General features: G+C 54.7%; 1 protein-coding gene across 1 annotated transcript in view; it reads left to right on the forward strand.

Annotated features, from left to right (window-relative positions):
- LOC133356668 (contactin-associated protein-like 2) overlaps nucleotides 1–27,228 on the forward strand; it is a 160,185-nt gene that overhangs the window by 63,364 nt on the left and 69,593 nt on the right. The window contains exons 4-5 of the mRNA XM_061574311.1: nucleotides 2,342–2,525; nucleotides 17,942–18,145. Coding sequence (XP_061430295.1) covers nucleotides 2,342–2,525; nucleotides 17,942–18,145 — 388 coding nt within the window. The remainder of the gene's footprint in view (nucleotides 1–2,341; nucleotides 2,526–17,941; nucleotides 18,146–27,228) is intronic.

Genomic DNA, 27,228 nt, shown 5'->3' on the forward strand with positions numbered 1-27,228 from the left:
ACCACCACCACCCCACCACCACCACCCCACCACCACCACCCCACCACCACCACCCCACCACCACCACCCCACCACCACCACCCCACCACCACCACCCCACCACCACCACCCCACCACCACCACCACCCAACCACCACCACCCAACCACCATCACCTCCACCCCACCACCACCCCCACCACCACCCCCACCACCACCCCCACCACCACCCCTACCACCACCCCTACCACCACCCCCACCACCACCCCTACCACCACCCCTACCACCACCCCACCACCACCCCTACCACCACCCCCACCACCACCACCACCCCTACCACCACCACCACCCCTACCACCACCCCCACCACCACCCCTACCACCACCACCACCCTCGCGCACCTCCGATCAGCACGGCTGGCTCGGTACGGTGCGAAAGAAGTTCGACTCGCATACGAAGCTATCATCGGCGGCGAGCGTGACGCTGAGCGATCTGCGCGGGGCGAGTGGAACGCGCCGTGACTTCCCCTCGCCCCCCAACCCCCTTCTTCTTAATTCAACGTCAAAACAAAAACACCAAAACATCGACACGGTGGCATCTCATTAAATTGCTCTACTCACAGCCGCGAGGCACCGTGGTGGTGCTTTGTGTGCGTGTGTCGTTGTAATATATTTAAGAAACAAACTCATACAATGGGGTGGGGGGCGGGGGAGGGGGGTTTGATGGTGGGTGGGTGGGTGGGGGTGGGGGAGAGCGAAGCTGATTAATTTAAGAAAATGATTGGGTCGTCACCTCTCCGCGATGCGAGCCACGGGGGATACGTCGCGATCCTCTGCGTGCGTCACGTTAGGACAATGGGAACGCGCGAGGGGGCGGTCGATTTATTTATTTGATTACTTCCCCATCCCTCCCTCCCCCTTCCCACTAGGAGGTAGTTGGTGGTGGTGGTTGTGGTGGTGAGCCGTTGCGAGCCGCGGTCAAGGTTGACTGCCTCTCTCTCTCGGTTTTGCCGGCGCCGTTGCTTCGCGTCTGGGTTTGGGGCTGCCCAGAGTGGCTGCCGAACTTGTCACGAGTCGTCAGAAATCGCTACGGGTCGCCACAAGTAGCCACGAGTTGCCACAAAACGCCACGAGTCGTCACGGGTCGCCAAGAGCCTCCGCAAGTCGCCACGAGTCGAGTTTTCATTCGAGAATCACGAGAAAAATAATTTTCACATTCGGAACCACGAGTGGCTCCTGGGGTCGTGTAAACTAATTGCTCATGACGCGCGCGCACACACAAATAGAACGTAATTACTTCTCACACCATTGTGTGTGTGAGTGTGAGCGAGCATGCGGGAGTGTGGCGGAGTGGTGGCGCAGCGGTTAGCACGCTCCACGGACGCATTGAGCCACCTGCATTTGATTTCAGGGCCCCGCTGGCGATACCCGCGGTGTTTATCTGAACCTGTTCCGGGCCGAACGTCATCCTTAAAACACATTCCTGCGGAGGGAGCTGGTAGGAACGTTGGGTTGCTCGGTCAATGGCCAGGGTCAACGGCGGCATGGTGTATTCCGCAAATATGCCCGACTGAGGGCGGGCACAAGCCGGCGTGAGTAGGTTAAACGTTGAGTTTTATAAGGGCACCATGGGGGTGAACAGCCCCACCCCACCCAGCCCCATTCCGGGTGGATACACACCCGCGGGATTAACCAGGGCGGCCCGCAGGGTTTGAACCGTATAACCTCTGCAGCAAGCAGGCAGTCTCTGTGTGTCTGCGAGTCTCTATGTCTCCATGCGAGTCTCCTCTACGTCCATGCGAGTCTCTGTATGAGTCTCTATGTGAGTCCCTATGCCTCTATCTGAAGTCTCTATGTCCATGCGAGTCTCCGTGTGAGTCTCTATGTGAGTCCCTATGCCTCTATTTGGAGTCTCTATGTCTATGTCAGTCTCCATGCGAGTCTCCATGCGAGTCTCTATGTGAGTCCCTATGTGTCTATCTGAAGTCTCTATGTCCATGCGAGTCTCCGTGCGAGTCTCTATGTGAGTCCCTATGCCTCTATCTGAAGTCTCTATGTCCATGCGAGTCTCCTCACCGTCTCTGTGTCTCCGCGTGTGTGTGTGCGTGCGTGTGTGCGCGTGTGCGCGCGTGTGTGTGTGTGCGTGCGCGCGTGCGTGTGCGTGTGTGCGTGTGCGTGTGTGTGCGTGCGTGTGTGTGTCCGCGTGTGCTTGTGTGTGCGCGTGTGTGTGTGCGTGCGTGTGCGTGCGTGCCCGTGTGCTTGTGTGTGCGTGCGCGTGTGCTTGTGTGTTCGTGTGTGTGTGCGCGTGTGCGTGCGTGCGTGTGTGCGTGCGCGTGTGTGTGCGCGTGTGCTTGTGCGTGCGCAGGGCTTCTCCGGCAACGAGAACGCCGACTCCGTGGTCCGCCACGAGCTGCCGCGCCCGCTGGTCACGCGCTTCCTGCGCTTCGAGCTCCCCGGAGGGGGGGCCCCGGGAGACGCGGTGGGGGGCCAGGCCGGAGACGCGGGGGGCCGGCCTGGACTCAGGGTCGCCGTCTACGGCTGCCAGTACAGTACGTGAGCCAGGGTGGCACCGTGCCCCCCCCAATTGGGGTGGAGGTGGCATGAAGTGGAGGGCTGTGACAGCAGAACATTTTTTTAGGGGGGGGTGGATGGGAGTCAACTCCCATCCGCCGCACCCATTCGTTCGATTTGTGAAGTTGCAGGTGGTGAAGATGACAGAAGAGATGGAGACGAGCGATAACGGATGTAGTGGCTACGAGAGAAATGAATTGTTGACGAAGGAGCGAGAGAGATGAGAGCAGAGAGGTAGAGAGATGAGGCGGACGCGGTGAGCTGAGATATTTGGGTGAGGCATGAGGATGGGAGATGAGATAATGTCCATGTAGCACGGGATAACATGGCATTTTAAAATAGAAATTCCAACTTTTATTTAAATTTACTTTTTTCTTCTTCAAATATTCTTGCTGTGGATTTCACACCTGATGATGATTGCTTGTGTTGCAGTCGAAACGTCGTGAGAATTTTTATTGTTTCATATTTGTATTATTTTATTATTTCCCTTCTACGTGACTTTACCGAAAGAACCAAGAATATGAATCCCTGCAGTCACGAAAGCTTTAAATCTAAATTCACTCCCGAATAGTTTATTTTGTTGTTATTGTTGTTGTTTCACAACACCACGCGAGCTGCGTGGGCTCACTAAAATAGCCTTTCGCTTGATTTGCAATTTTGCCCGGTGCCACTTCTCGCGTGACCCCGGGGGGGTCAGGGTCCAGGGTCCAGGGTCCAACTGTTCAGGCTTTCTCCCCCAAAAGCGCCTCCACCTATCTCTGAATACGAACTGATTTCGTTGCTCCATCTCCACCGGTGAACGTGTTGACGAGCGCGCATTCGCTCCCGTGGGTCAGGGGCTACGGGTTTGCATTCCGATAGGTTCGGCGTATTTTTTTTGGTGAAATGGATTTGGGATTTTGGTGTCTGCTGGTGAAACGAGTGGTGCGTTTAGGGCCGGGTTTTATGCGCTCCGATGAGGGTAAAGTTATCGGCGCAATGGGCCAGACTTCTGTCGGTGGCTTTGGCAAGGGTTCGGCTGTTGGCTCAACGGGTCAGGGTTCGGAATTCAGTTTGTGTTCGGAGATGGCTTTAATACAATCAGACTCACATCAGTTAGATCTGACTTCGATAAAAAAAACAGGTGGGGGGGGGGGGGGGCTCTGGGTTTCGCTTCGCCCTGAGGGATTTGCCACGGTCCAGTGGAAATGGCTCAGCTTCTAGATTCCATTTTTCGGTGAGTCGTAGAGAGGCGAGGTTTTTTTTTTTTGGCCGAATGCGGGATGAACCGCGCCTGCGTTCGGCGTCCGCATCAGGTGACAGCTGGGAGGCCGCGTTTTCGGCAATAGGCAGCGACGACTTTTGGTTGTTCCGGGCCCATGGTTACTTGGCGGTTGCATGGTTCACGCCACGGTCATTCCTTAAACCAGGAGCGCATGTGGCGTGACAGGGAATACGTCACTGGAGCGCGTGCCGCTGGGAGATTGGCAGACAATAGAATTCGGGGTAGCACCCCGTTCTGCCAGTTGCACCTGTGGGCAAGGCACGGAACCCTCTGACGGAATCTAGAGGGGTGCGGGGCCTGGCCACGTTGGGGAGGATAAAAGACGAGCTCCGACTCACAGTCGGGCTGCTGCGATCTGGAGTGGAACTCGCCGTGCCGTCGTCGTTGTCGTGATCTTTACCCTCTGCAAGCTGTGGGTCTGGCAGCATGGTGGCTGTCCCGACACAGTATGTGGTTATCTCCTAAGGCTGTGAAGGCCGGAATGAAAGAGAGAGTATTTTTTTACTCGTGTCTGTGAATTAGCACACTATACACGTGTTTCTATGTAGGGAGCGGTGGTAGCAGTGGTTAGCGCGTTACCCTACGAACCCTGCGACCCGGGTTCAATTCCCGCTCACGGTCAACAGCAAGTGGCGAAAATATGAACCTGACCTGGGCCTCCCCTAGGTCGACTCGGCCTCGAATGAGTACCTGGTGGTGGTGTGTAAACATCGCTACTGTGGAGAGACAAAGGCGGCCAGGCGTGGTGCTGGTCACCCGCCCCCTCGTGTGCTGCGCCGGCCTTCATAGGTGCTCGCTAACAGCACTTGCCCCAGCAGTCTGTTGCAGGCTACACGGGCGACCTTTGTCTTTTTTGTCCGTCGAACTTCTTTCGCCACCGTGCGTAGCCAACCGCGCTCGTCGGAGAGCGGAAGGGCGACGAGAACGGATCGCGAAGGGCAGGTTCGAAGCGGAGAAATTGCTTCTCCTAAAATCCGGCGCGGGTTCGGAAACCGTGCGTACGCAAAACCGCGAAGTTCTCGCTGCAAAGACGCGCGGCAGAAGACGGCGGCGCTGTTTAGAAGTGGGGGGCTGCGGGAGGGGGGGGGGGCTGCGGGAGGGGGGGGGGGGCAGAGGCCCAGCAGCGGTCACCGCGCAGCCTGGAACCTGTAAATCACAAAGAATTATTCATTCGCGGGTCGGCGCGCTTTTATTTATTTATTTATGCTTCCCCTTTCATTATCCCTTTCGGATTTTTATTTTGACCGTCCCCTCTTAGCCCACGCGCTTCTACGGCTAATGGAGAGGCCTAAAAGTGGCCCGAATTTTTAAAAGCCTCCTCCTCCTCGGGGCCACGTGAAACCTGAACGTTGCTGCGTGAAACCCGAAAGGAATCGAGGTGGAACATGAAAGGCCGGGAGGAAGAGACAGGGGGGTGGTGGGTGTGGGTGGCTTGGAAACGATGAAGTAAAAGGGCGAATGGGGCATTGATATGTTTTACTTTTATTTTATTATCCGCGGCTGATAGCTAGGTGTGGGGTGGGTGGGGGGGGTGGCGCGGGGCAGGGTTGGGCGAGGTCAGTGGGTGGTCGCAACGAGAGACGAGCGTAAATTTTAATAAGAGAGTACGGCACAATACTGGGACAAATTGAAAATTGCTTTTCCGAGGCGCCCATCTATAATTCGGAAAGCCCATTACCGTGTACCTTGTGAAGGTTTCGGTTCCTCCTACTCCCTCCCTCCCTCGAGCGAAAATCACAGCGGGGGGAGGGGGGGGGTAAGGAGTAGCAGCTGGAGGAGCGAACGGAGTGGGGGGGGGGAGGAGAAAGAGGGGCAATTTCTGGATGAAACGCGGCGATCCTGCCAAGCTGAAACGGGACAATTGGTGACAAATCGTGAGTGCGTTTCGCAGGTTCGGGCGCGCTGCTGCTGGTCGCGGCAGAAGTGGCCCTGATTGCAACGAGAGGTCGGGGGTGGGCGTCAGGTGGGGGCTGGGGGGCTGGGGGGGTGGTGGTTGGAAGAGACGGACGCACAAGCAGCGAGTGCCCGTGCCCTTGGCACGCCGAATCGGCGGTCGCGCATCACTCGGCGCGTCGCGAAGCATCGTGCGGTGATGGGGGGGGGGGGCCGGGGGGGGCGCGCTGGGGGGGGGGGGGGGGCTGTGGTGGGGGAGCGCTGTGGGGAGGGGGGCTGTCTGCTTGGGCGCGCCTCGGATCGTGAAGGCGCAGCAGCGGGGGAGCGCGCGTGAGTGCGCGGTTTCGCGGGACGAAGATGAGCGAGACATCGTGCAGGGCTGCATCTGTAACCTCCGCCCCCCAGCCACCCCCCCCTTTCTTTAAAAAAAAAACGTTGTCAGTCTTGGGTGCAACTTGTAAAAGTGCAGCGGAGGCACGGCCATTGTGTCCACCTCGTTTTCTTCTTATTTTTTTGTGGTGCCCTTTCAAACGAGGCTCGCCTCCCCCACTGGCTTCTTGGACTTGGCTGCCCCTGATTGGCATGCAGTGGAGAGGCGGCGTTGGGGGGAGGGGGGGGGGCGATGCAGGGTGGGGGCTGGAAGACGAGATGGGGGGGGGGGCCGTGCTGCCTACGAATGCTGTTGGGTGAGGTGGGGGGGGGTGCCCACCCAACGGGTTACATTACAAGGCTCTCCCTTTCGCTTTCATTCGCTGCCGATTACCATTTATGTTACGACCGAGATGACCATCTGCCGCCAGGAAGCGCTCACTTCTCGTGTCCACTACGGGTGTCCACCCAGGGTGCTCACTCCTTGTGCCCACGGCCGAGAGCGGCCGCTGCTTGCGTTTCCAATCTGGTCTCCCCCCCCCCCCCCACCTCTCTGTCTCTCTTTTTTTACGATCAGTGGAAGCAAGAAGATGCTCGGTGTAGTCGGCACTTTGCTTCGTTCATCATTTCGTATTTTTATATAACTTTGCTTTGTGTAAACCCCCACCTCTCGCTCACTCTCTCGCTCGCTCGCTCGCTCTCTCTCTCGGTCACTCTCTCGCTCACTCTCTCGCTCACTCTCTCGCTCACTCTCTCTCTCGCACACTCTCTCGCTCACTTTCTCGGTCACTCTCTCGCTCACTCTCTCGCTCACTCTCTCGCTCACTCTCTCGGTCACTCTCTCGCTCACTCTCTCGCTCATTCACCCGCTCTCGTTCTGCACGCAGCCCTTCTCGCAGTCCGACGGCCTCCGACGGGTAGCTCATAACTACATGCAGAGCTCCCCGTCATCTGCCACCAAGTACACGGCCTCCTCCATCGCCCACTGCTCCTTGAAGGCCGGCACGGCTCCCTCCCTCTCTCCCCTCCCCTCCCTCACCGTTTCCTCTCTCGCCCCTCTCCACTCCACTCTCCATTCACTCTCCATTAACTCTCCCATCCCTCTCCCCTCCCTCTCGTTATCTGCTCTCCCCCGTTGATAATGAGAGCCACGCTGTCGTATCTGCACGCGCCGATGGGCCCTGGGTGGTGTCCCGTGGACGTGGGGATTCAGTGCGGTTATGGACAAGCAAGTCTGTAGAGACCACTGCAATAGAGACCACTGCAATAGAGACCACTGCATTAGAGACCACTGCAATAGAGACCACTGCAACATCGCTGCCTAGGTCATGCCGTGTGGTGATACAGCGCTACCGTGGGAAGCGGTGTTGTAGTGATGAGCGGCACCGCGTTACGAAACTGGCGTCCCGATAGTGACCACGGTGTAATGCTACGACTCACGATGATTACGATGACAAGGATGATGATGATAGAGATACTGATGGTGACGAGGATGATGCCCATGTCTGGATCCTGAGCTGTCGTTATAATTTCCGTATCTTACCCGACAGAGTCTTGCCGAGTCTCATGGCTCGTTTTCAGGAGGGGGGGGGGCACTACATTGGGATGTCAAAGCCAATGTTTTATTCGTATATATATTTAATAATTTCAATAATCATTGTTACGAGGATGGGGGAGGGGGGGTCAGAAGTGCCCGCACAACAGCCACCGCGCGCAGAGGGAGACCACGCGCGCACACTCCGTCTAGACGGAGATGATTTCTGAAACATTGAGGCTCTGATGACTTCTCCACGGAAACTAAGAGAGTGGTAGGGGAGGAGGAGGGCAGCGAGCGTGTGGGGGAGGTGAGCGCAGAGCTGACAGATGGGGCTTTGAGGAACCCCACGCCCCGTGCTCTCCCCGTCACTCTCTGCCATCACCCTTGCACACACGCACGCCCACGCGCGCTCACACATCCACATCGAGCTTGCGTACCCATCACATGCACGCCCCAACCACGCACGCATACACCCGACCCTCAACACATGCACCTACCGCGACGCGCACTCGCCCAACAAAGATCCCCCGTGTAGTCTGTGACAGGCTGCGGGGGCAAGTGCTGTTAGCGAGCACCCTATGAAGGCCTGCACGGCACACGACGAGGTGGGTGGCCAGCACCACGCCCGGCCGCCTTCGTCTCCCTATTGGCGATGTTTACACACTGCGCCAGGTACTCATTTGAGGCTGAGTCGACCTAGGGGAGGCCGACGACCGGTTCAGATAATCGTCACCGGTGTTGGCCGTGAGCGGGAATCGAACTCGGGCCGTCAGGTTCGTAGCAGAACGCGCTAACCGTTGCACTACCCCCTCCCCACCTACACAACCATCTATCCACATACCCACCCACAGATGCACTCAACCATGAACACATCCAGCCATTCACCTACACCGACCGATCTGCACACCAACCCAACTATATGCCCACCCACCGACAAACAACAAAGATCCCCCGTATAGCCTGAACAGACTGTAGGGGCAAGTGCTGTTAGCGAGCACCTATGAAGGCCGGAACGGTACACGAGGGGGTGGGTGGCCAGCACCACGCCCGACCGCCTTTGTCTCCCTAGTGGCGATGTTTACACACCGCACCAGGTACTCATTTAAGGCTGAGTCGACCTAGGGGAGGTCCAGGACCGGTTCAGATAATCGTCACTGGTGTTAGCCGTGAGCGGGAATCGAACCCGGGTCGCCAGATTCATAGCGCAGCGCGCTAACCGCTACACCACCGCTCCCCACAGCACCCACCGACACACACACCCCCACCGACACACCCACCTACACACACACACACACAGCAACATAATCAACCACCCAAGCAGGTCACCTGCTATTCGCCCATGAACAGATTCAACCAAACACTACACACTCAACCACCGACACACCCACCCCTCCACGCAGCTATCCACAAACCACACTCAGTCCCCCACCTACACTCCTCCACCTACACACCTACTCTGCCATTTCTGTTCACGCGCCACTGATACCGTTTCCATCTCCCCAGCAACCAGCGAGCACACCCACCACTTGGCCTTGAAACGCCACACGGCTCACCAGAATCAGAATATTTATTTATTCTGCAGAAACCCCATGGGCTGTAAAGCTCCTTTTCACAGATGTCCTATAGGGGCAGGTAAACAAGCTACAATAACAAACACAATACAAAACATAATAGCAATGCAAAGTAGCAGAGAGATAAACAAATCACCCAAACACGTACGAATAAAAACTAAACCACCCCCATCCTAACAGACAAAGCCCACTGAGGCATTAACTTACTTTTTAAAAGCGACCTGGCCACCACAAATGATAGCTCAACAAAGTAGCCCATCATTGTTTACATTTATAGCAGCCAAAATAATGTTCAATAGCCTCAATGCGAGTTTCAAAATGTGGAGGGGAAATGTAAATATTGTGAACACCGGCTGAGACGATTGGGTTTCTGCTGCGACCTGTACTGGGTACCAAACTCAGCCGTGGCGGCTCGCACGAGCCACAGTCCTGCATCTCTCACCCCCCCCACTTTTGTGTTCCTCCCGGCATCATCAGCAGGGGAGGGGAACAGACGCCAATCCCAGCTGTAAGCGATAATCAGATTCTCGCTCGCAATTTTTGAAGAATTCACCAAGAGCGGGCCCATTGTATGTGGGTTTTTTGGATGGGACCCCGAGGTGGATGCCCGCCACCAGGTAAGGCCCACTGAGCTATTTAGCTCTTTTTCAAAAGCGATTTGGCCACAGATGATAGCTCAACGAAGTGTCTCATCATGTGGAGATTGAAAGCAGCCAAATACTACATGTTTCTAAATGTGGAGGGGAAAACCGGAGGACCCGGAGAAAAATCCACGCGATCGCGAGGAGAGAGACACGCAAACTCCAAATATACAGCAGGCGTCGGGGCCTGAATAGAACCCATGACCTCTTGCATACCAGGCAAGGTAGTTAACATCTTGCAACCGTGGCGCCCGTGGCAAGCGCGTCTTGAAAATGACGGGCCTACGGTCAGATTGTCAGATCGCCTTCACTGTCGGTCCTGGTGTCAAGTACCTGCACTCGAATTCGCTTTTCTTCCACTGCACAATCAAGCAGATGTTCTTGTTTGGGCCCCAAGATGTTGCGTGGAGTTCGCTGATGAAGAGACAGCGTGTCGGTGATTAAAAGCCCACGGGGTCGCTCCACAATCTGGCAGCGTCCTTCTCTCGCTATTGTTGAGCCAATCTGGCCCACGCATTCCAATTACTCCGTGTTCAAAGCGTTAGCGTCGTGACCCACTCGGGCATTAAAGTCACTTCAGCAAGACGACTTTGTCCTGAGGGGCCACTTTGGCTAAAGCACGGGTTAGGAGGTCATGCGAGGCATCTGACTCATCTGCCTCGCTGGCGTCCCTCCACAGATGTTCATCTTCGGTGGGGGGAGGGGGGGTAGAGGCTAACACCACCACCGTTTGTCGCCTCCTGCTGTAAGCCAGGCGAATCCACTACAGCCTTTCACTCACGATCTCCCACACACATCATCGCCACGTTCTCACACGTGCCCTGATTTTGTTTCATTATAAAAGAGGATCCACTTCCCCGTTGTTTAACGCTATCTACCCCGACGAGAGGATTGAGTGTTAGTGGCCCATGCATGTGGCCTGTGGTCCAGCACTGTGGAGGCGAGCCAGCAGAATGCAAACGTGGACTGATCTCGCGGGTCTCTTCTGTATGGGATCGAGCGTTGCCCCGTCGCACATGTGGGTTTTCTCCTAATGCCCATATTTCATCCCATACGCATAATAAACTACTAATTGGCCAGCTTAATACACAGAGAACTGCGGAGCAATTGTTGCTAGCACCGGCTGCCCGCCTGGCAGTCGTTCCAACTCGTCCTGTGGTTCCTACTCAGCGATTGTGAGATGCATTTTTCCACGAACGATGCTCTCTCTCTGAAACCAAAAGAACGCAACCATTACGACTGGCCACCCCTCGCTGTGACGTGAGCTGGAACCAGTCCTCCGAGCCTCCTTATCGGACGTCCACGCGGCGAGCGTTCAGACATTTCCACGTGGACAGCCGCAGCGATTGCAGGTCGCTTCTGCCGATAGTTCCCGCTTGGGCTTCGCCAAACGGGGGGGAGGGGGGGGGGTGGTCTCTGGTACATTCTTTAAATTTTCATTTTTGTTGTCTCTTGGCAATTAAGTTTGCTGTGGAGGGGCTGCCAGCTACTCATCCCGCTCCAAACCAGAGCCCCCCCCCCCGCTCCCCCCCCCATTCGCTTCCCTGGAGGATGAGAGAGCGCCAGGTGGTAATCAGTTGATTAGTCAAAGTCAAAGTGATTTCCTTCTCAAAATGAGCATTGAGGAATTGGTGCTAATCTCCTGTTTACGGCTCTGGGACAGCGGGGAATTTCTGCATTCCCATTCCGGGGTGGGTGGGGGGGGAGAGGCGAGTTTACCCATCGGATAAACCCCGTTGAATTCCTCACAAAGTGGTACATCATTTTATCGACCACCGGGGAGATGATGATGATGGGCTAAGTCAATCCTCCCGTAATCAGGAATTTGCACTCGCAACCTTCCTCAGAATCAGAATCAGAAATCAGAATCAGAAACGGTTCTAATCGCCATGTAATTTTGCACAAACAAGGAATTCACTATGGCGGGACGGTGCATACATTGAACAAGTAGGAATCTTAACTTATATAAAAGGTATACACTCTAACTATACTAACGTTACAAAGTATAAGTAATACCAAAGGGCTAAAATCTTTAAAAGTATGAATAAGTAGACCTTATAAAATGCGAATGTAAAATGTTAATTAGCCGTATTAAACAATCTTAAAATACAAAAATACAAATAAGAGTACACGTTATAAGTATGGAACGGTGTAATTATGTAGATAAAATGTTATAGTAAGTGTAACAGTCATTTTAAGTGTAAAAGTCATTTTAAGCCCTTGGCCTTGTTGAGGAGGCCAACAGCAGATGGGACAAAAACTGTTTTTATGACGTGAGGTTTTGGTCTTGATGGACCGCAGCCTTCTGCCGGAGGGGAGTAGCTGGAACAGAGAGTATCCAGGGTGCGAGGAATCGTCCGCAATCTTCCTCGCTCGCTTCAGGGTCCTCAAAGTGTGCAGGTCCTCAAGGGTTGGGTCGCAAGCCGCTCGCTCTCCCACTGAGCTTCCTGGGCGGACACTCTTGATGACGCTAATTGTTCACGGTGTGAGTGCAGCCACGAGTGTCGACTAATCTCAGCCTCCACCCCCTCGCTCAACACACCGCAGAGCACAAAGAGAAAGGCCCCCCAGGTAGCCTACAAAGACCGTTGGAGGCAAGTACTGTTAGCGAGCTGCACCTATCAACGCCAGCGCAGCACACGAGGGGGTGGGTGGTCAGCACCGCGCCCGGCCGCCTTTGTCTCCCGAGTGGCGATGTTTACACACCGCACCAGGTACTCTTTTGAGGCCGAGTCGACCTAGGGGAGGCCCAGGATCGGTTCAGATAATCGTCACCAGTGTTGGCCGTGAGCGGGAATCGAACTCGGGTCGCCGCGGTTGGCTGCGCAGCGTAGCGCTAACCACTGCGCCACAGCTCCCCGCACCGTGCCACCGCTCTCCACTCACCCCACTCGCCCAACACGCACAGGGCGCGATGTTCGTGCGCTTGGGAGGATTTCTCCGTCCCAAGTGCGTATGTTCACACCTCGCACCGGAGATTCATTTAAGGCCGAGTTGACCTAGGGGGGAGACCACAGGAACGGTAACTGACATCGCTCACCACTGATGTTCGCTGTGCACGAAACGTCTGCGGCCACCGCTCACCGTACGCACGCACGGAGAAAGATCCCCCGTAGGGTATGAGGATAGGTTTTCCCATTTTTTCTGGCAACAAACAGCTGTGTTAAGGTGTTAAAACACCAAACTGAAACCTTTTACAAGGAATCATGTCTGCAAAAGAGGTCACATGACCCCCCGTAAAGCTTCCAACAGGCTGTTCTGTTGGCGATCACCAAATGAAGGTCGATGCATTTCCATCACCAAGCCCTGACCGCCTTTGTATCCCCGTATGCTGATACTTTAGACATCGCATCATGCATGCACTCACGTATGCCTGAGTCGACTTAGATGAGGCTCAGCACCAGTTCACATTTTTCGGCTCACACCGATGCTGGCTGTGAACGGGACTCGAACCTGGCTCACCGGGTTCGTAGCTGTGCAGTGCTAACCACTGCACCTGCAGCTCTGGGTCAACAAAACAAAGATCCCCCGTATAGCCTTGACTAAGCTGTCGGGGCAAGTGCTTAGCGAGTAGCACCTACGAAGGCCAACAGCGCAGGAGGGTGCTGGTGTGGCCAGAACCAGGCCCGGCCGCATTTGTCTCCCCAATACTGCTGCTTACACACAGCACCAGCAATTAAGTTAAGGCTGAGTCGACCTAGGGGAGACCCAATCCCGGTTCAGATAATCGTCACTGGTGTTGGCTGTGAGCGGGAATCGAACCTGGATTGCCGGCTTGGTAGCGCCAAGCGCTGGGTCAACACATACACACACGTGTACCCACACACACAAAACAACAACCGCCATTCGCCACTAAGTGGCGGTGACGTCTCCACGAGGCGAGGTGCACCTTGAGGCCACGTGAAGTGTCGAACGCCCACTGGCAGGTCACGGGGCAGACCCAGGTGCCACGGGTCGACTGACTGAGATGACTGGCTGATGCACCACCTGTGCCCCCTACTGTGCCAACTTACTGTGCTTTAGCCACCCGGCGCTCCGCTCATTGCTGTGAGCGTCGCTCCTCCCCCCTCCGTTGTTGTTCGAGGGTGACTGCCTCCAACTGTCCAGTAGCGTCCTTCACGAGCCTCCTCCGCCGCTGGTACCAGTCATCGGCAAGTCCACTCAGCCTCACATCCTCCTGTACCACATCACTCCATCTTTTCTCTAGCCCGTGCCGCGCCCGTTTAGCCTCCTCGATCCGGCCGAACAAAAGCTGTTTAGGCATGCGGTGGCTGGGCATGTGGGCTACGTGACCCAGCCAACGCAGCCTTGCCTGCCGGAGGAGCTCATCGATTGGACTTTGTCCAGATCTTTCAAGGATATGTGAGCTCCTCACACACACGTGTACCCACACACACACATACGATCACAGGTCAGCTTAGCTGAAAGGTAATTCATTAGCATTACAATTACCGCATCAATTCCCCAACCTAATTACAATTAATTTGAAAAAAAAAATGAAATTGATTTCCATTCTTTCCATTTTGGCGAAAGAGCAGCTGCCTCCGACAAATTTGAATTACGATTGAAATTACTTGAAACCCTTAATTAATTGTGCTCGTGGTTACACCTGCGTTCAGAAACGGTCATTTAATACGGCCAAATGTTTCGCAAAGTTTGTGCTAATTGGCCGCGTTTAGTTACACCAGGGTAAATACCATCATCAGCAGCAGGGAGCATCAGCACTTTTACATCTGGATTGAAAACATATTTCTTTAGAACTGCTGTTTGTGATTAGTTTGTTGTCCTTCCCCCGCACCTCTAATCAGCACGGTTGGCTACGTACAGTGCAACAGAAGTTCAACGTACATCATTTAACAAAAAAATCAAAAACAGCATGCGTACTCTCATCATAAGCAGCAGCAACAACATTGCTACCTCCCGCAGTCTTGTAAGATGCTGCTGCTAAAGGTAACAGCTGCAGCAGCCCCTTTCCCAGGATCTTGAGCGAGATGCAGGTGATTATTTATTTGCTGGACGCTGAAAGAATCCCAACACGCGCGTTGTACCGAGCCACCGTCTCATCACCACCACCATCAGCACCATCAGCACCACCATCACCACCATCATCACCACCATCACCACCACCATCATCACCACCATCACCACCATCATCACCACCACCATCACCACCATCACCACCATCATCACCACCATCATCACCATCATCACCACCATCACCACCATCATCAGCATCACCATCACCACCATCACACCATCACGACCACCATCACCACCATCATCACCATCACCACCATCATCAGCACCGCGCCAACGCCGCGCTGCGTCTGTCAGCACCGCTGTCCCCTCTCCGCACTTGGTCGCTCCACTGACACGTGTCTCACCCCCCCACCCTCCTCCTGCTCCCACTCACCCAATCACCCACCCCCACTCACCTAATCACCCACCCCTCCCCCACCCCTCCCCCACCCTCCTCCTCCCACTCACCAACACCCTCCCCACTCACCCAATCACTCACCCCTCCCAAACAAAGACAAAGCTTCCTCCCCCTGTAGCCGACACCGGGCTGCTAGGGCAAGGTGAGTGGGGAGCGCGTGGCCAACACAAAGCGTTGACGTGGCGAGTGCTTTTACGCCGTTTTTAGAGCACCGGATACACGATGCGAACAAAGAATTAAATCAACGCGCGCGCGCGCGTGCATGTCGGTGTCATGTATGTGTGGGCGGACGTCAGCAACCCCCCCCCCCCCCACGTAGCCACAAGAGTCACGTGACAGCCTCCTGCAGCACGTGCAGCACAAACAACAACAACCACCACCACCGCCAGCACCGCCCGGCACGGCCCGGACGATGTCCCGGTCGTATGTTCAAATCGGCACAAAGACGAAGACCCCCCGTACAGCCTAAACAGACTGTTGGGGCAAGTGCTGTTAGCGAGCGCCTATGGAAGGGCCCGCACGGCACACTGAGGGGGTGGGTGGCCAACACCACGCCCGGCCGCCTTTGTCTCCCTAGTGGCGATGTTTACACACCGCACCTGGTACTCATTTGAGGCCGAGTCGACCTAGGGGATTCCCAGGACCGGTTCAGATAATCGTCACCGCCGGTGTTGACCGTGAACGGGAATCGAACTCGGGTCGCCGCGGTTGGCAGCGCAGCGCAGCGTAGCGCTAACCATTGCGCCACTGCTCCCCGCACGGTGCCACCGCTCTCCACTCGCTCCACTCACCCCACTCGCCCCACTCGCCCCACTCACCCCACTCGCCCCACTCACCCCACTCGCCCCACTCGCCCCACTCACCCAACTCACTCCACTCGCCCCACTCATCCCACTCGCCCCATTCACCTCACTCACCCCACTCACTCCACTCACCCCACTCACCCAACTCACTCCACTCGCCCCACTCATCCCACTCGCCCCATTCACCCCACTCACCCCACTCACTCCACTCACCCCACTCACCCAACTCACTCCACTCGCCCCACTCATCCCACTCGCTCCACTCACCCCACTCGCCCCACTCACCCCACTCACTCCACTCGCCCCACTCACCCCACTCACTCAACTCGCCCCACTCACCCCACTCACCTCACTCACTCCACTCGCCCCACTCACCCCACTCGCCCCACACGCACAGGGCGCGAGGTTCGTGCGCGCGGGAGGGTGGGCGAGAGTGGCTGGGACGATGTGTCTGTGTGCGCGCGTGTGTGTGGAGCGATGGCGCAGCGGTTAGCGCTACGCTGCGCTACGAACCCGGCGACCCGAGTACCGATTTCCCCGCTCACGGCCATCAACACCGGTGACGATTATCTGAACCGGTCTTGGGCCTCCCCTAGGTCGACTCAGCCTTAACTTAGTAGCTGGTGCTGTGCGTAAGCAGCAGTATTGGGGAGTCAAAGGTGCAACTCGCTAACAGCACTTGCCCCAACAGCTTGTTAAGGCTACACGGGGGGGGGATCTTTGTCATTGTGGTCGGGTAATATTCTTCGTTGCGAGGCCCGCGGGTCCCTAGCGGCCCCTGGCGGCCTTTCGTGCGGGCCCACCGAGAATACACAACACGTGACCCCCCCCCCATCAACACCATCATCGTGTTGCTGTCAAACCCCCAATACACAACACGTGACCCCCCCCCCCCCCCATCAACACCATCATCGTGTTGCTGTCAAACCCCCAATACACAACACGTGACCCCCCCCCCCCCATCAACACCATCATCGTGTTGCTGTCAACCCCCCAATACACAACGCGTGAACTCCCCCCCCCATCAACACCATCATCGTGTTGCTGTCAAACCCCCAACGGTTTCAAATGCTGTGGCGTCCCCTCTGACACTGATGATGTCTCCTCGGCGAAAGTGGGGCCAACCCTCCTCTGAAATGTAATGGAGAATACCGTGGTGGTGGCGGTGGTGGGGGGCACGTGTGCAGTGTGCGCGCCTCATTGGGCAATCGATGCGTGGCTCAAAACACAAAGACTACAGCGGCACGCAACAACAACAACCGCCATTCTCCACCGGCGGTGATGTCACCACTACGCTTGTGCCAGGCCAAGTGCACTTTAAGGCCACGTGAAGTGTCGAATACCCGCTGGCATGAGGTCACGGGATAGACCCAGCAGGTGCCATGGCTTGACAGACTGAGATGAATGGCCGATGCCAGTCAACACACACACACACACACAGACACGTGAAGTGTCTAACACTCGCTGGCATGAGGTCACGGGACAGACCCAGCAGGTGCCATGCCTTGACTGAGATGACTGGCCGATGCCAGTCAACACACACACACACACGTGAAGTGTCTAACACCCGCTGGCATGAGGTCACGGGACAGACCCAGCAGGTGCCATGGCTTGACTGAGATGACTGGCCGATGCCAGTCAACACACACACACACACGTGAAGTGTCTAACACCCGCTGGCATGAGGTCACGGAACAGACCTAGCAGGTGCCATGGCTTGACAGACTGAGATGAATGGCCGATGCCAGTCAACACACAGACACGCGCGCGCACGTGGTCGCGTCACCAACTGTGTCTCCTACCTGCCCGCTGTGAGCCCAGTTCACGCACCCCCACCACCACCACCACCAACCCCACGATGTCACGTCCACCGCCGCAGATTCGAGCGTGGCCTACCTGGACGGGCGCAGTCTGCTTTCGCTGCGCTTCGCGAGAAAGACGGAGCGCACCATCAAGGACGTGGTGGCGCTGCACTTCAAGACGGGCGCCAGCGACGGCGTCCTGCTGCACGGGGAGGGCCAACAGGGCGACTACCTTACCCTCGCGCTGCACCGCGGGCGGCTACAGCTGCACATCAACCTCGGTGAGCCGCGGTTCGATCCCTGGCCCTGGCTCTGTCTGGCTCGTTCCTTTCTCCAGGGCTGCCAACCGTTCCGTAGTTGCGCCCCATCCTCTCTCTCTCTCTTTCTCCGTATCCATCCATCATCCCTGTACCCCCCCACCCACTTACACCCCCCCCACTTACTCAAAATCACCCAAACAAACTGTTGGACTTACTCACAAAGTGGTACACATTTTCTCGACCTCCCCCCCATCCCCCGGTGTGATGATGGGCTGAGTCACTACCCCTCCACCACCACCATCCCGTGCCTAACCAGGAATGTGAACTTTCCCGGATTGCGATCCGCTCGCTCTACCGCTGAGCCAGGTGGCCAGACACTCGACAATGCTCGTGACGGGGCCCACGGGCTGACGGCGTTCGGGAGATTTTTGTCCCAGCCACATCCTTGCTCGTCCGCACTGCTTCCGCTGCTTCGCTTGCAGCAGCAGCAGCAAACAACAACAACAAAGAACGCCACACCTGTGAAGTGTAGCCGTCGCGTGGGGCCCACCGGCACATTGGCTCTCTTCCACACACGAGGTTTCATCTTCTTGGTTCTTTCGGTAAAGTCACGTAGAAGGGAAGTAATAAAATAATAAAAATAAAACATAATAAAATAATTCTCACGACGTTTCGGCCACAACGCAAGCAGCCGTCCTCAGGTGAAGACCAGGTCTGTCGGGGCAGCAGCAGCGGCACAGTGCCCGGTGCACGTGCGCGAGAAAGACCCAAGGACGGCAATGGGTGAGATCGCATCCAAGCATGGACGAGGCTCACGCGGGAACAGACGACGAGGATAGCTGGAAACAGAAGTGCAGTAGCGAAGGATTGCCCATGGTGCGGCCAAACCGTCGGATCGAGGATGACTGAATACAAGCAGTAGTAGCAGCAGCAGTAGCAGCAGTAGCAAAAGTAGCAGCAGTAGCAGCAGCAGTAGCAGCAGTAGCAGCAGTAGCAGCAACAGCAGCACCAGCAGCAGCAGTAGCAGCAGCAGTAGCAGCTGTAGCAGCAGCATGAGCAGTAACATCAGCAGTAGCAGCAGCAGTAGCAGCAGTATCAGCAGTAGCAGCAGCAGTTGTAGCAGCAGTATCAGCAGTAGAAGCAGCAACAACAGCAGCAACAGCAGCAGTAGCAGCAGCAGCAGTATTAGCAGCAGTCGCAGTAGCAGCAGTAGCAGCAGCAGTAGCAGTAGTAGCAGCAGCAGTAGCAGCAGTAGCAGCAGCAGTAGCAACAGCAGCAGTAGTAGTAGCAGCAGTAGCAGCAGCAGTAGCAGCAGTAGCAGCAGTAGCAGCAGCAGCAGCAATAACAGCAGCAGCAGCAGTAACAGCAGCCGCGTTTTTTTGTGTTTGAGCAGCACAAAAAGCACCCTTGAGTGGGCAGTGTCCTGCGATGCGATCTTTGGCCAATTCCGTTTAAAATCACCGGTGTTCTTTTTTTGCTCTGCGTGGGAGGCATGCCGAGCACCTGTTTGCTGCATTGATTTTGTGACTCGAGTCCCTCTTCTGTAAAAGAGGCTCCTTTCTTCCCCCCTCCCACTCTCAACAGACTCTCTTCACCTGGTTGTAAATAAGGGGGGAATTGATTGGCTGATTGATTGACTAACACCCACCACTGACATGCCGCGAACCCGAACAGTGACCCTTCCCCGAACACTGATAATACTCCTAACTCTCATCTTACTCCGATGACTTTACCAATGCCCCGATTAAATCAAATAACCCTACCCCATACGCTTACCCCACTACAAACCCTACTCTTCACCTTCCCTCACCGCGAACCCTAAACCCGCTCCTAACACAAACACTGTCATGAACACAAACTCTGCCCCTAATCCTAACCAGGACACTAACCCTAGCCTTACCCTAACCACAACACTACCCCTACCTCTAACGCTACTGTTAACTCTACCCCCACCAGATAACCCTCCTCCTACCACAAACCTTAACCTTAACACTAAAACCCTACCCCAATATTAACTCAAACTCCGAATACTGAACCCCGATTTCAACCCCCTGACCTGTCAGTAGCCCCAGCCCGTAGCACCTAACACCAGCCACGCAACACGCTCCCACCCACGAACCCATCCACGTGTTTAGGGCGCCGCCGTGGCTAGGAGATGTTAACTCCCGCGCCCGGTATACAGGAGGTCATGAGTTCCATCCCGGCCCTGACGCCTGCTGTATTTTTTTGGGAGTTTGCGTGTCTCTCTCTCTCCCCGTGGTCGCGTGGATTTTTCTCCAGGCCCTTCGGCGTTTCCCTCCACATTTAGAATCGACGCCAGCTTTAGAGGATTTGGCTGCGACACATTTCCACGCGACGATGATAAGACACCCCGGTGAGCTATCGTTTGCGATCGCCAGGTCGCTACTGATAAAACAAAAAATCTACGTAGCTCAGCGGAGCCTTACCTGGTAAAATGATTTATAATCAACGTTTTTGTGTTTAGATCGCGTTATTTATAAATGTGTCGTAACCCTCCACCACCCGACACGGCCAATCAGTAAATTGTAAATGTTGTGGCTTCAACACACCGGTGGGCTAAAGCAGTGAACTATTTGTCTTTTGTCAACGTGACACTTTTTTACTGATTGGCCGTGTCGGGTGGTGGAGGGTTACGACACATTTATAAATAACGCGATCTAAACCCAAAAACGTTGATTATGAATAACATTGGTCGCGAAAGCCTACGTGTTAAACTGGTAAAATGACACAAAAATAAGGTTTAGTTTATAATTATTATTTGTTGGTGTGAACCAGATGTAATCAGGTGGGATCAACACCCTCCCTCCCTCCCTCCTGCACCCCCCCCCCACCCCCCACTTGCTCCCCCTCCTTCCCCCAGTCACGCATGTCTGAGCGGAGAGACAGCCCCTCTGACACAAAGTCACCCCCCCCCACCTCCACCCACCCCCCCTCCCCCCTCCAGAGTCGTGTGCGCTCTGCTCGCTCTGCAGACCTCATCAGATGGCACTCGCGATCCGCTTCGTCGCTTTTAACATTTTTTTTTTCTCTGTCTCCTCTCCCGACCCTCGCTCTGAGTTTAATTTCAAAATTCGCTCTCGGCGTCGCGAGACGATGTACGGAGAGAGCGGCGCTCACCGCCCCGCGTGCGACGACTCTCCCGCGCTGAAGGAGACGTCGCACAACTACTCTTTGAGAATCCCTTATCGTCGTCATTATTATTACGACGCGCGTGTTTTATTTTTTTTTATCCGGGCAAGCCTCGCTGCGTCTCATGAGCCTATTTCAGGAGGGTCCCGTCGAGTTTTCGCAGGAGTGGCTTGGGGGCAATGATCGCTGCTTGTTGTGTGCGTGATCCCAGTTGAGTAATTTTCGGCGTCGATTTTTCAAAAGTGTCCAACGCGGGGATCCCCTAACGCCCACTGCGGACACCGCAGCATTAACCAGGGCGGACGGAGGAATCGAACCACGAGCCCCTCGCAACAAAGCGGCGAACCGCAAAGCCGCCCTCCGAGTGACGTCCTTGAGACCTCCCGGCACATCGCGACCTGACGCCGAGTAGACTTTGAAGACGGATGGCACGTCCTACAAGCAAAGGCGGCCAAAGCAGAGTGGCGTCGCGTACCGATGCGGGGAAGCCTCGCCGAGGCCCGGCGCTCGTCTGCAGACCAACACTCTTGGACGTAACGGGGCCAAACTTTTCCCCGTACGGCAGAAGCCTCTGGAGAATCAGCGCGGCGTTGCAGCACTTTGATGAAGAATTAAGACACATTCCTGCGGAGGGAGCTGGTAGGAACGTTGGGTTGCTCGGTCAATGGCCAGGGTCAACGGCGGCGTGGTGTATTCCGCAAATATGCCCGACTGTGAGGGCGGGCACAAGCCGGCGTGAGTAGGTTAAACGTTGAGTTTTATAAGGGTACCACGGGGTGACCAGCCCCACCCTCCCCACCAAGCCCCACCCTCCCCACCCAGCCCCTCCCCACCCAGCCCCTCCCCACCCAGCCCCTCTACACCCTCCCCTCTCCACCCAGCCCCACCCCTACCATTTCTGGATGCACGACGGACGAACTGACGGACACAATAATCCCTTGTGGGCTGGTGTAACCAGGAGGTTCCTACCAGTATGAAGGTGTGACCAACTTATAAGCAGGCACCACAAATGTAATCGCAATAGTTTAGAGTACTGTGTCAATCTACCGCTGTGTGACGGTGTTCGCCACGCTGTGATGATCATGGGAGCTGTTTGACCATACTTCACCACGCTGGTCAGTGCGGGTTATTGAAGCGTAGAACGCAGGACCCGGTCCAGATATCACTCGCCACTGATGCCAGCCGTCGCCGAAAATCTAAGTCGGGTCGCCATGGGTTTCGTAGCGGAGCGCGCTAACCACTGCGCCACCACTCCACCCCGACTCGTAATATATTTTATTCATGGCAAATGTTTACACTTGTTGAAATCTCAGCCAAGGCTGCGCTGTCGGTTCTGTTTCCGCTAATGCGATGATTTATTTAAAATGAAAAATATTTCATATTCGATATCCCCCCCCCCCCCCGTTCGACCCACGCCGCTGGCTCGGGCGTGCGCGAAGGTTAATAAAACAATATCGATTGTTGGACTGCGAGTCCGATGGTGCGAGATGGAGAGTGTGTCCCATTGGAACGGGTCACAGCGCCACGAGTTACGGTTAAACAATTACCCTGGCATGCAGATGCTTGTCGCATTAATCATGACACCAATATGTATTATTAATTAAACATAATAATAAAACCCAAAGCACGCGTTTTATTTAAATAAATAAACCGCCCACTTACAAAATGACCATACTTCACCACGCTGTAAGTGGGCGTTACGTGGCTTTACCGAAAAAACCTAAGAGTATGAATCCTTGCAGTCACGAAATCTTCAAATCTAGAATGAAATCGCTGCTCGAATGAGCGTCGAGGCATCGGTGTTCATTCCCCCCCTTGAACAGCCCAGAGGGCCGCGGCGGAAATTCCACATTCCTCTGGCGGGGAGCCCAAACAACCGTCGATGTGCCCACAACGCGGTTGCTCGTCTCAATCGACCCTCGGTAGAGCCGATGGGAATTTCGACTCACGCGAACCTTCCCACCGCCCTCGCGCTCGACCACCCGGCCGCATGGTTCTTTCGGTAAAGTCACGTAGAAGGGAAGTAATAAAATAATAAAAATAAAACATAATAAAATAATTCTCACGACGTTTCGGCCACAACGCAAGCAGCCGTCCTCAGGTGAAGAACATGTCTGTCGATAAGACAGAGTCTAAATGACACGTCTTAGGCTTGGAGTGTCTATTTAAGCTGTGAGGGAGGAGGAAGAGAGCCTTGACAAAATAATTTGCATTTGAAGAGGAATTTAGCATATTTATGGGAAATGCAGGAATGCGAATAGTGCTAATTGTGAAATGCGTGACTTTACCGAAAGAACCAAGAAGATGAATCCCTGCAGTCACGAAAGCTTTAAATCGAAACATACTTCACCACTCCGGGTAACGGCGGCGGCGGCGGCAGCGAAGGGGCCGTCGTTGTTGTTTGTAAATGCCGCTCGTCGACCCACGGCGGAGCTCACCGTCAGCCCGCACGTGCCGGCTGGGGGAGTTTCCGAGCTCTCGCGTATCACGTGGTCGAGTGACGCGGACGGCCCGGCCCGCCCGCTCCTTTGTGACGTCGACAGCTGGCGCTGCGAGTCGGTGACCGCGTTCTCGTCACGCGGATTCCGGCTTAGGGCGCCACCGTGGCTACGAGATGTTTACTGCCTCGCCGGGTGGACAAAGAGGCCGTGGGTTCGATCCCAACCCTCACGATGCCTGCTGTATAATTGGAGTTTGCGTGTCTCTCTCTCTCATCATTATCATCATCATCACGGTGACTATGAGATGTTAACTACCTCGCCTGCTATGCAGGAGGTCGTGGGTTTGATCCCAGCCCTTACGATGCCTGCTGTATAATTGGAGTATGCGTGTCTCTCTCTCTCTCATCGTTGTCATCACGGTGGCTAGGAGATGTTAACTACCTCGCCTGCTATGCAAGAGGTCGTGGGTTCGATCCCAACCCTGACGATGCCTGCTCTATATTTGTAGTTTGCGTGTCTCTCTCTCTCTTTCCCCGTGGTCGCATGGATTTTTTTTCCGGGTCCTCCGGTTAAATTTCCCCCCTCCACATTTACAATCAACACCCGTTTATTAGAGTATTTCGACTGCTATACATTTCCACGCGATAAGCCGCTTCCGTTGAGCTACAATTGTTGGTGGCCAGGTTGCTTCTGCCCAAAGACCTCTTTTCGCTCACGTGGTCAAATAAAAAACAATTAAACGCTTCGTCTTTCCCCCATTGTTTAACGTCCAAGCTCTGACCGCCCTGCCTCGTTCGCCACCCGTCCCTGCGCTCTGCTCCCCGTCCCGGCGCTCCCCAGACGAGCCGCGATGATCGAGGCTGCATTAGGCGGAGAGCAGCACGACTAATGGATCTGTGACCTTTTTACAAATTCTCACTTCTTGCCCCCAAGTCCGTTTCAGCACTCGGGAGCGTTGAGTGACCAGCACACCGGGGCAGCATTCATTTATTCATTATGTCTTTCCTTCATTCATTTTCACAATCGCCTGTTTTCATGATGAGGATGATGATTATAATGTAAGAAAAAAAGTAGAAAGTAAAGGAGCAGACCTGCAATAACTTGTTCACCACACTGCTGGCGGATGGCCCTTCCACTCACAACAAAGAGGGCTCTAAGTCTAGGGTGGGGGGGGGGGGCACCCCCTACGTAGGGTAGACGTCAGTATCGGACTGGAGGAATCCGATGAGCTATAAAGCTCTTTTTTCACAGATGTCCAGTTGGGGCACGGGGTAATCACGTGACAACAACAACAAACACAACAGCAACACGATTGGAGTGCAAAGTACAAGAAAGGTGAGATAGCATTAACGTATGTTTTCCCCCCACAATCGACCTGGCTACCACAAATGATCGCTCAAAATCATTCTAAATAATCTCAATGCGAAGGGGGCGGGGGTGGGGTGGAGAACAAAAAACCGGAGGACCCAGAGATCAACAAAACAAAGCCACGTGACCAAGGCCTTACCCACACTTTACCCCATCGCACGCGACCCACCGATTGTAAGCCGTTGATGGGATGCGGGGGGAGAGGAGGGGAGGGGGGGTTAAGAAACGTGGCCACCCCTTCGTTCGGTTGTCAACTTGCCGCGCCGCGGGCAGATGGGCTCGAACCCGGCTTTTGGGTCGTCGGCCTAGTGCGCAAGCCGTTGCGAGCATCGTGGCGGTGGCGGTAGTGCTGGTAACGACATTGGTGTTGTGACGTTCGGTTACGATCACTCCGCTGGTCGTGTCTTTAATGCGGAGGGAGGGAGGGAGGCGACGTGCCAGCCGTCGAATTGGAATTCGCTCCCTGAGCGCACGAGGCCATTTCCTCCGCGGGGCATTGAATAATGACCCTTTAAAAAAATTTTCCTCCTCCCACTGTGTGGTACCGATTTTATTTAACTCTGGAGGAATGGCGATGATGATGGCGGCGGCGATGATGATTATGGTGATGATGATGATGGCATCGGTGACGGTGAGTACAATAGTGGTGATGGACAGAACGTGGATTAGCTCTTCAGCGCTCTGCTTTGGCGCTGGGTGCCTGCGCTGTACCGTTCTCGAACATTCTGTTTGGATTTGCGGTCGCTCCCCGTGCCGTGCAATGATCTCAACTGCCACCTTTGTGCCGACGCCTCGAGGTGCACCGCATGGGAGCCGCGCTTCAAGTTCAAGTTCATTTATTAGGTATCGCCCTGTGAGCCATTCGGCTCTTGAATCGGGTGCAACCGCAACAAACAAAAAAACTAAAACATGAACAAAAAACATCTTAAAGTGAATATGTGACTAAGTGCAAACAGAAAATCCAAGAAAAGACAGCAAAATATTGTAGAAAAAACACCGTACACCAACCCTGTGTGCAAAAATCCCAGTGGGATGCAAGTCAAACTAATTCACGACGACGACGACGATGATGATACTGATGATGACCATGGAGGTGATGACAGTGGCGGTGATGGAGATGATGACAATCTTGGCAATGGCATTGATGATAAGGGCACCGATAATGGTGGCAGTGATGGATACGTGCGTTCAACGTATTTGGATGCTATAAATTTCCAGACGATAAGCCACTTCGTTGGGCCCTCATTTTTATGGCCAGGTTACTTCTGAAATAAGAAGCGAGCTCAGTCAGTGCATGGGCTTTACCTGGTTAAATCAAATATTTCAGTTTTATCTGTACATATATTTAGTGATTTACTTACCTCTCCTATACACTTATAGTGCTTTTTGTATCGGTTGTTATTGTGACGTTTTAACCCGCGTGCCCTAAACTGGACACCTGTGGAAAAAGAGCTTTATAGCTATCGGATTCCTCCTGTAGTCTAAATCAATATTCTGATGTTAACATCATCGCAGTGTCCCTCCACGCGTCACAGTGTTCCGGTATTTGTCCAACAATTTTTAGAAGTCTCACCGCTGGGATTATTTCCATAAAAAAATTCGCGAAAAAAAACCTATTTATTTTAAATGTATACAACAACAAAAAAACCCGAAATCTGGCAAAGATGCGGGTGATGATGATCAAAGCGTTTGAGGGTCCTGGGGGAAGGGGGGGGTTGGTGGTTGTTGTGGGCGGTGAGGTGGGTGGGTGGAGTATCGGGGAGCGAATGCGTCTTAAACTGCGAAATTTCACGGGTGATTATTTTTCATTTTTCTTATTATTTTGTTATTTTATTTCTTTTTTTTAATCGCGCGGATGAATTCAACCGAGAGGAGCGTTCTGCACATTCAGCGGTCCGCGGGTACCGCCGCCGCCGCCGCTATTGGCGTCTTGCGGTGCCATCGCCCCGAGCGGTCCGCGCAGCGCGTAGCAGCAGACAGCTCCACGGAGTGCGAAGTCCTTTTTCATGAAACAGCTTTTCATGTCGCGTTTAATGTCAGCGAGAGGCTCCCGCGAGTGCCGTCTGGGTTTTTAGTTTTTGTTTTCCGAGGCCCTCTGCGTGAGTGCACACACACACGCTCGCTCGCGCGCGCCACATTTACAAA

This window comes from Lethenteron reissneri, chromosome 7 (genome assembly GCF_015708825.2).
Source record: "Lethenteron reissneri isolate LAM-NWPU_2019-01 chromosome 7, ASM1570882v1, whole genome shotgun sequence".
NCBI classification, from domain to species: domain Eukaryota; kingdom Metazoa; phylum Chordata; class Hyperoartia; order Petromyzontiformes; family Petromyzontidae; genus Lethenteron; species Lethenteron reissneri.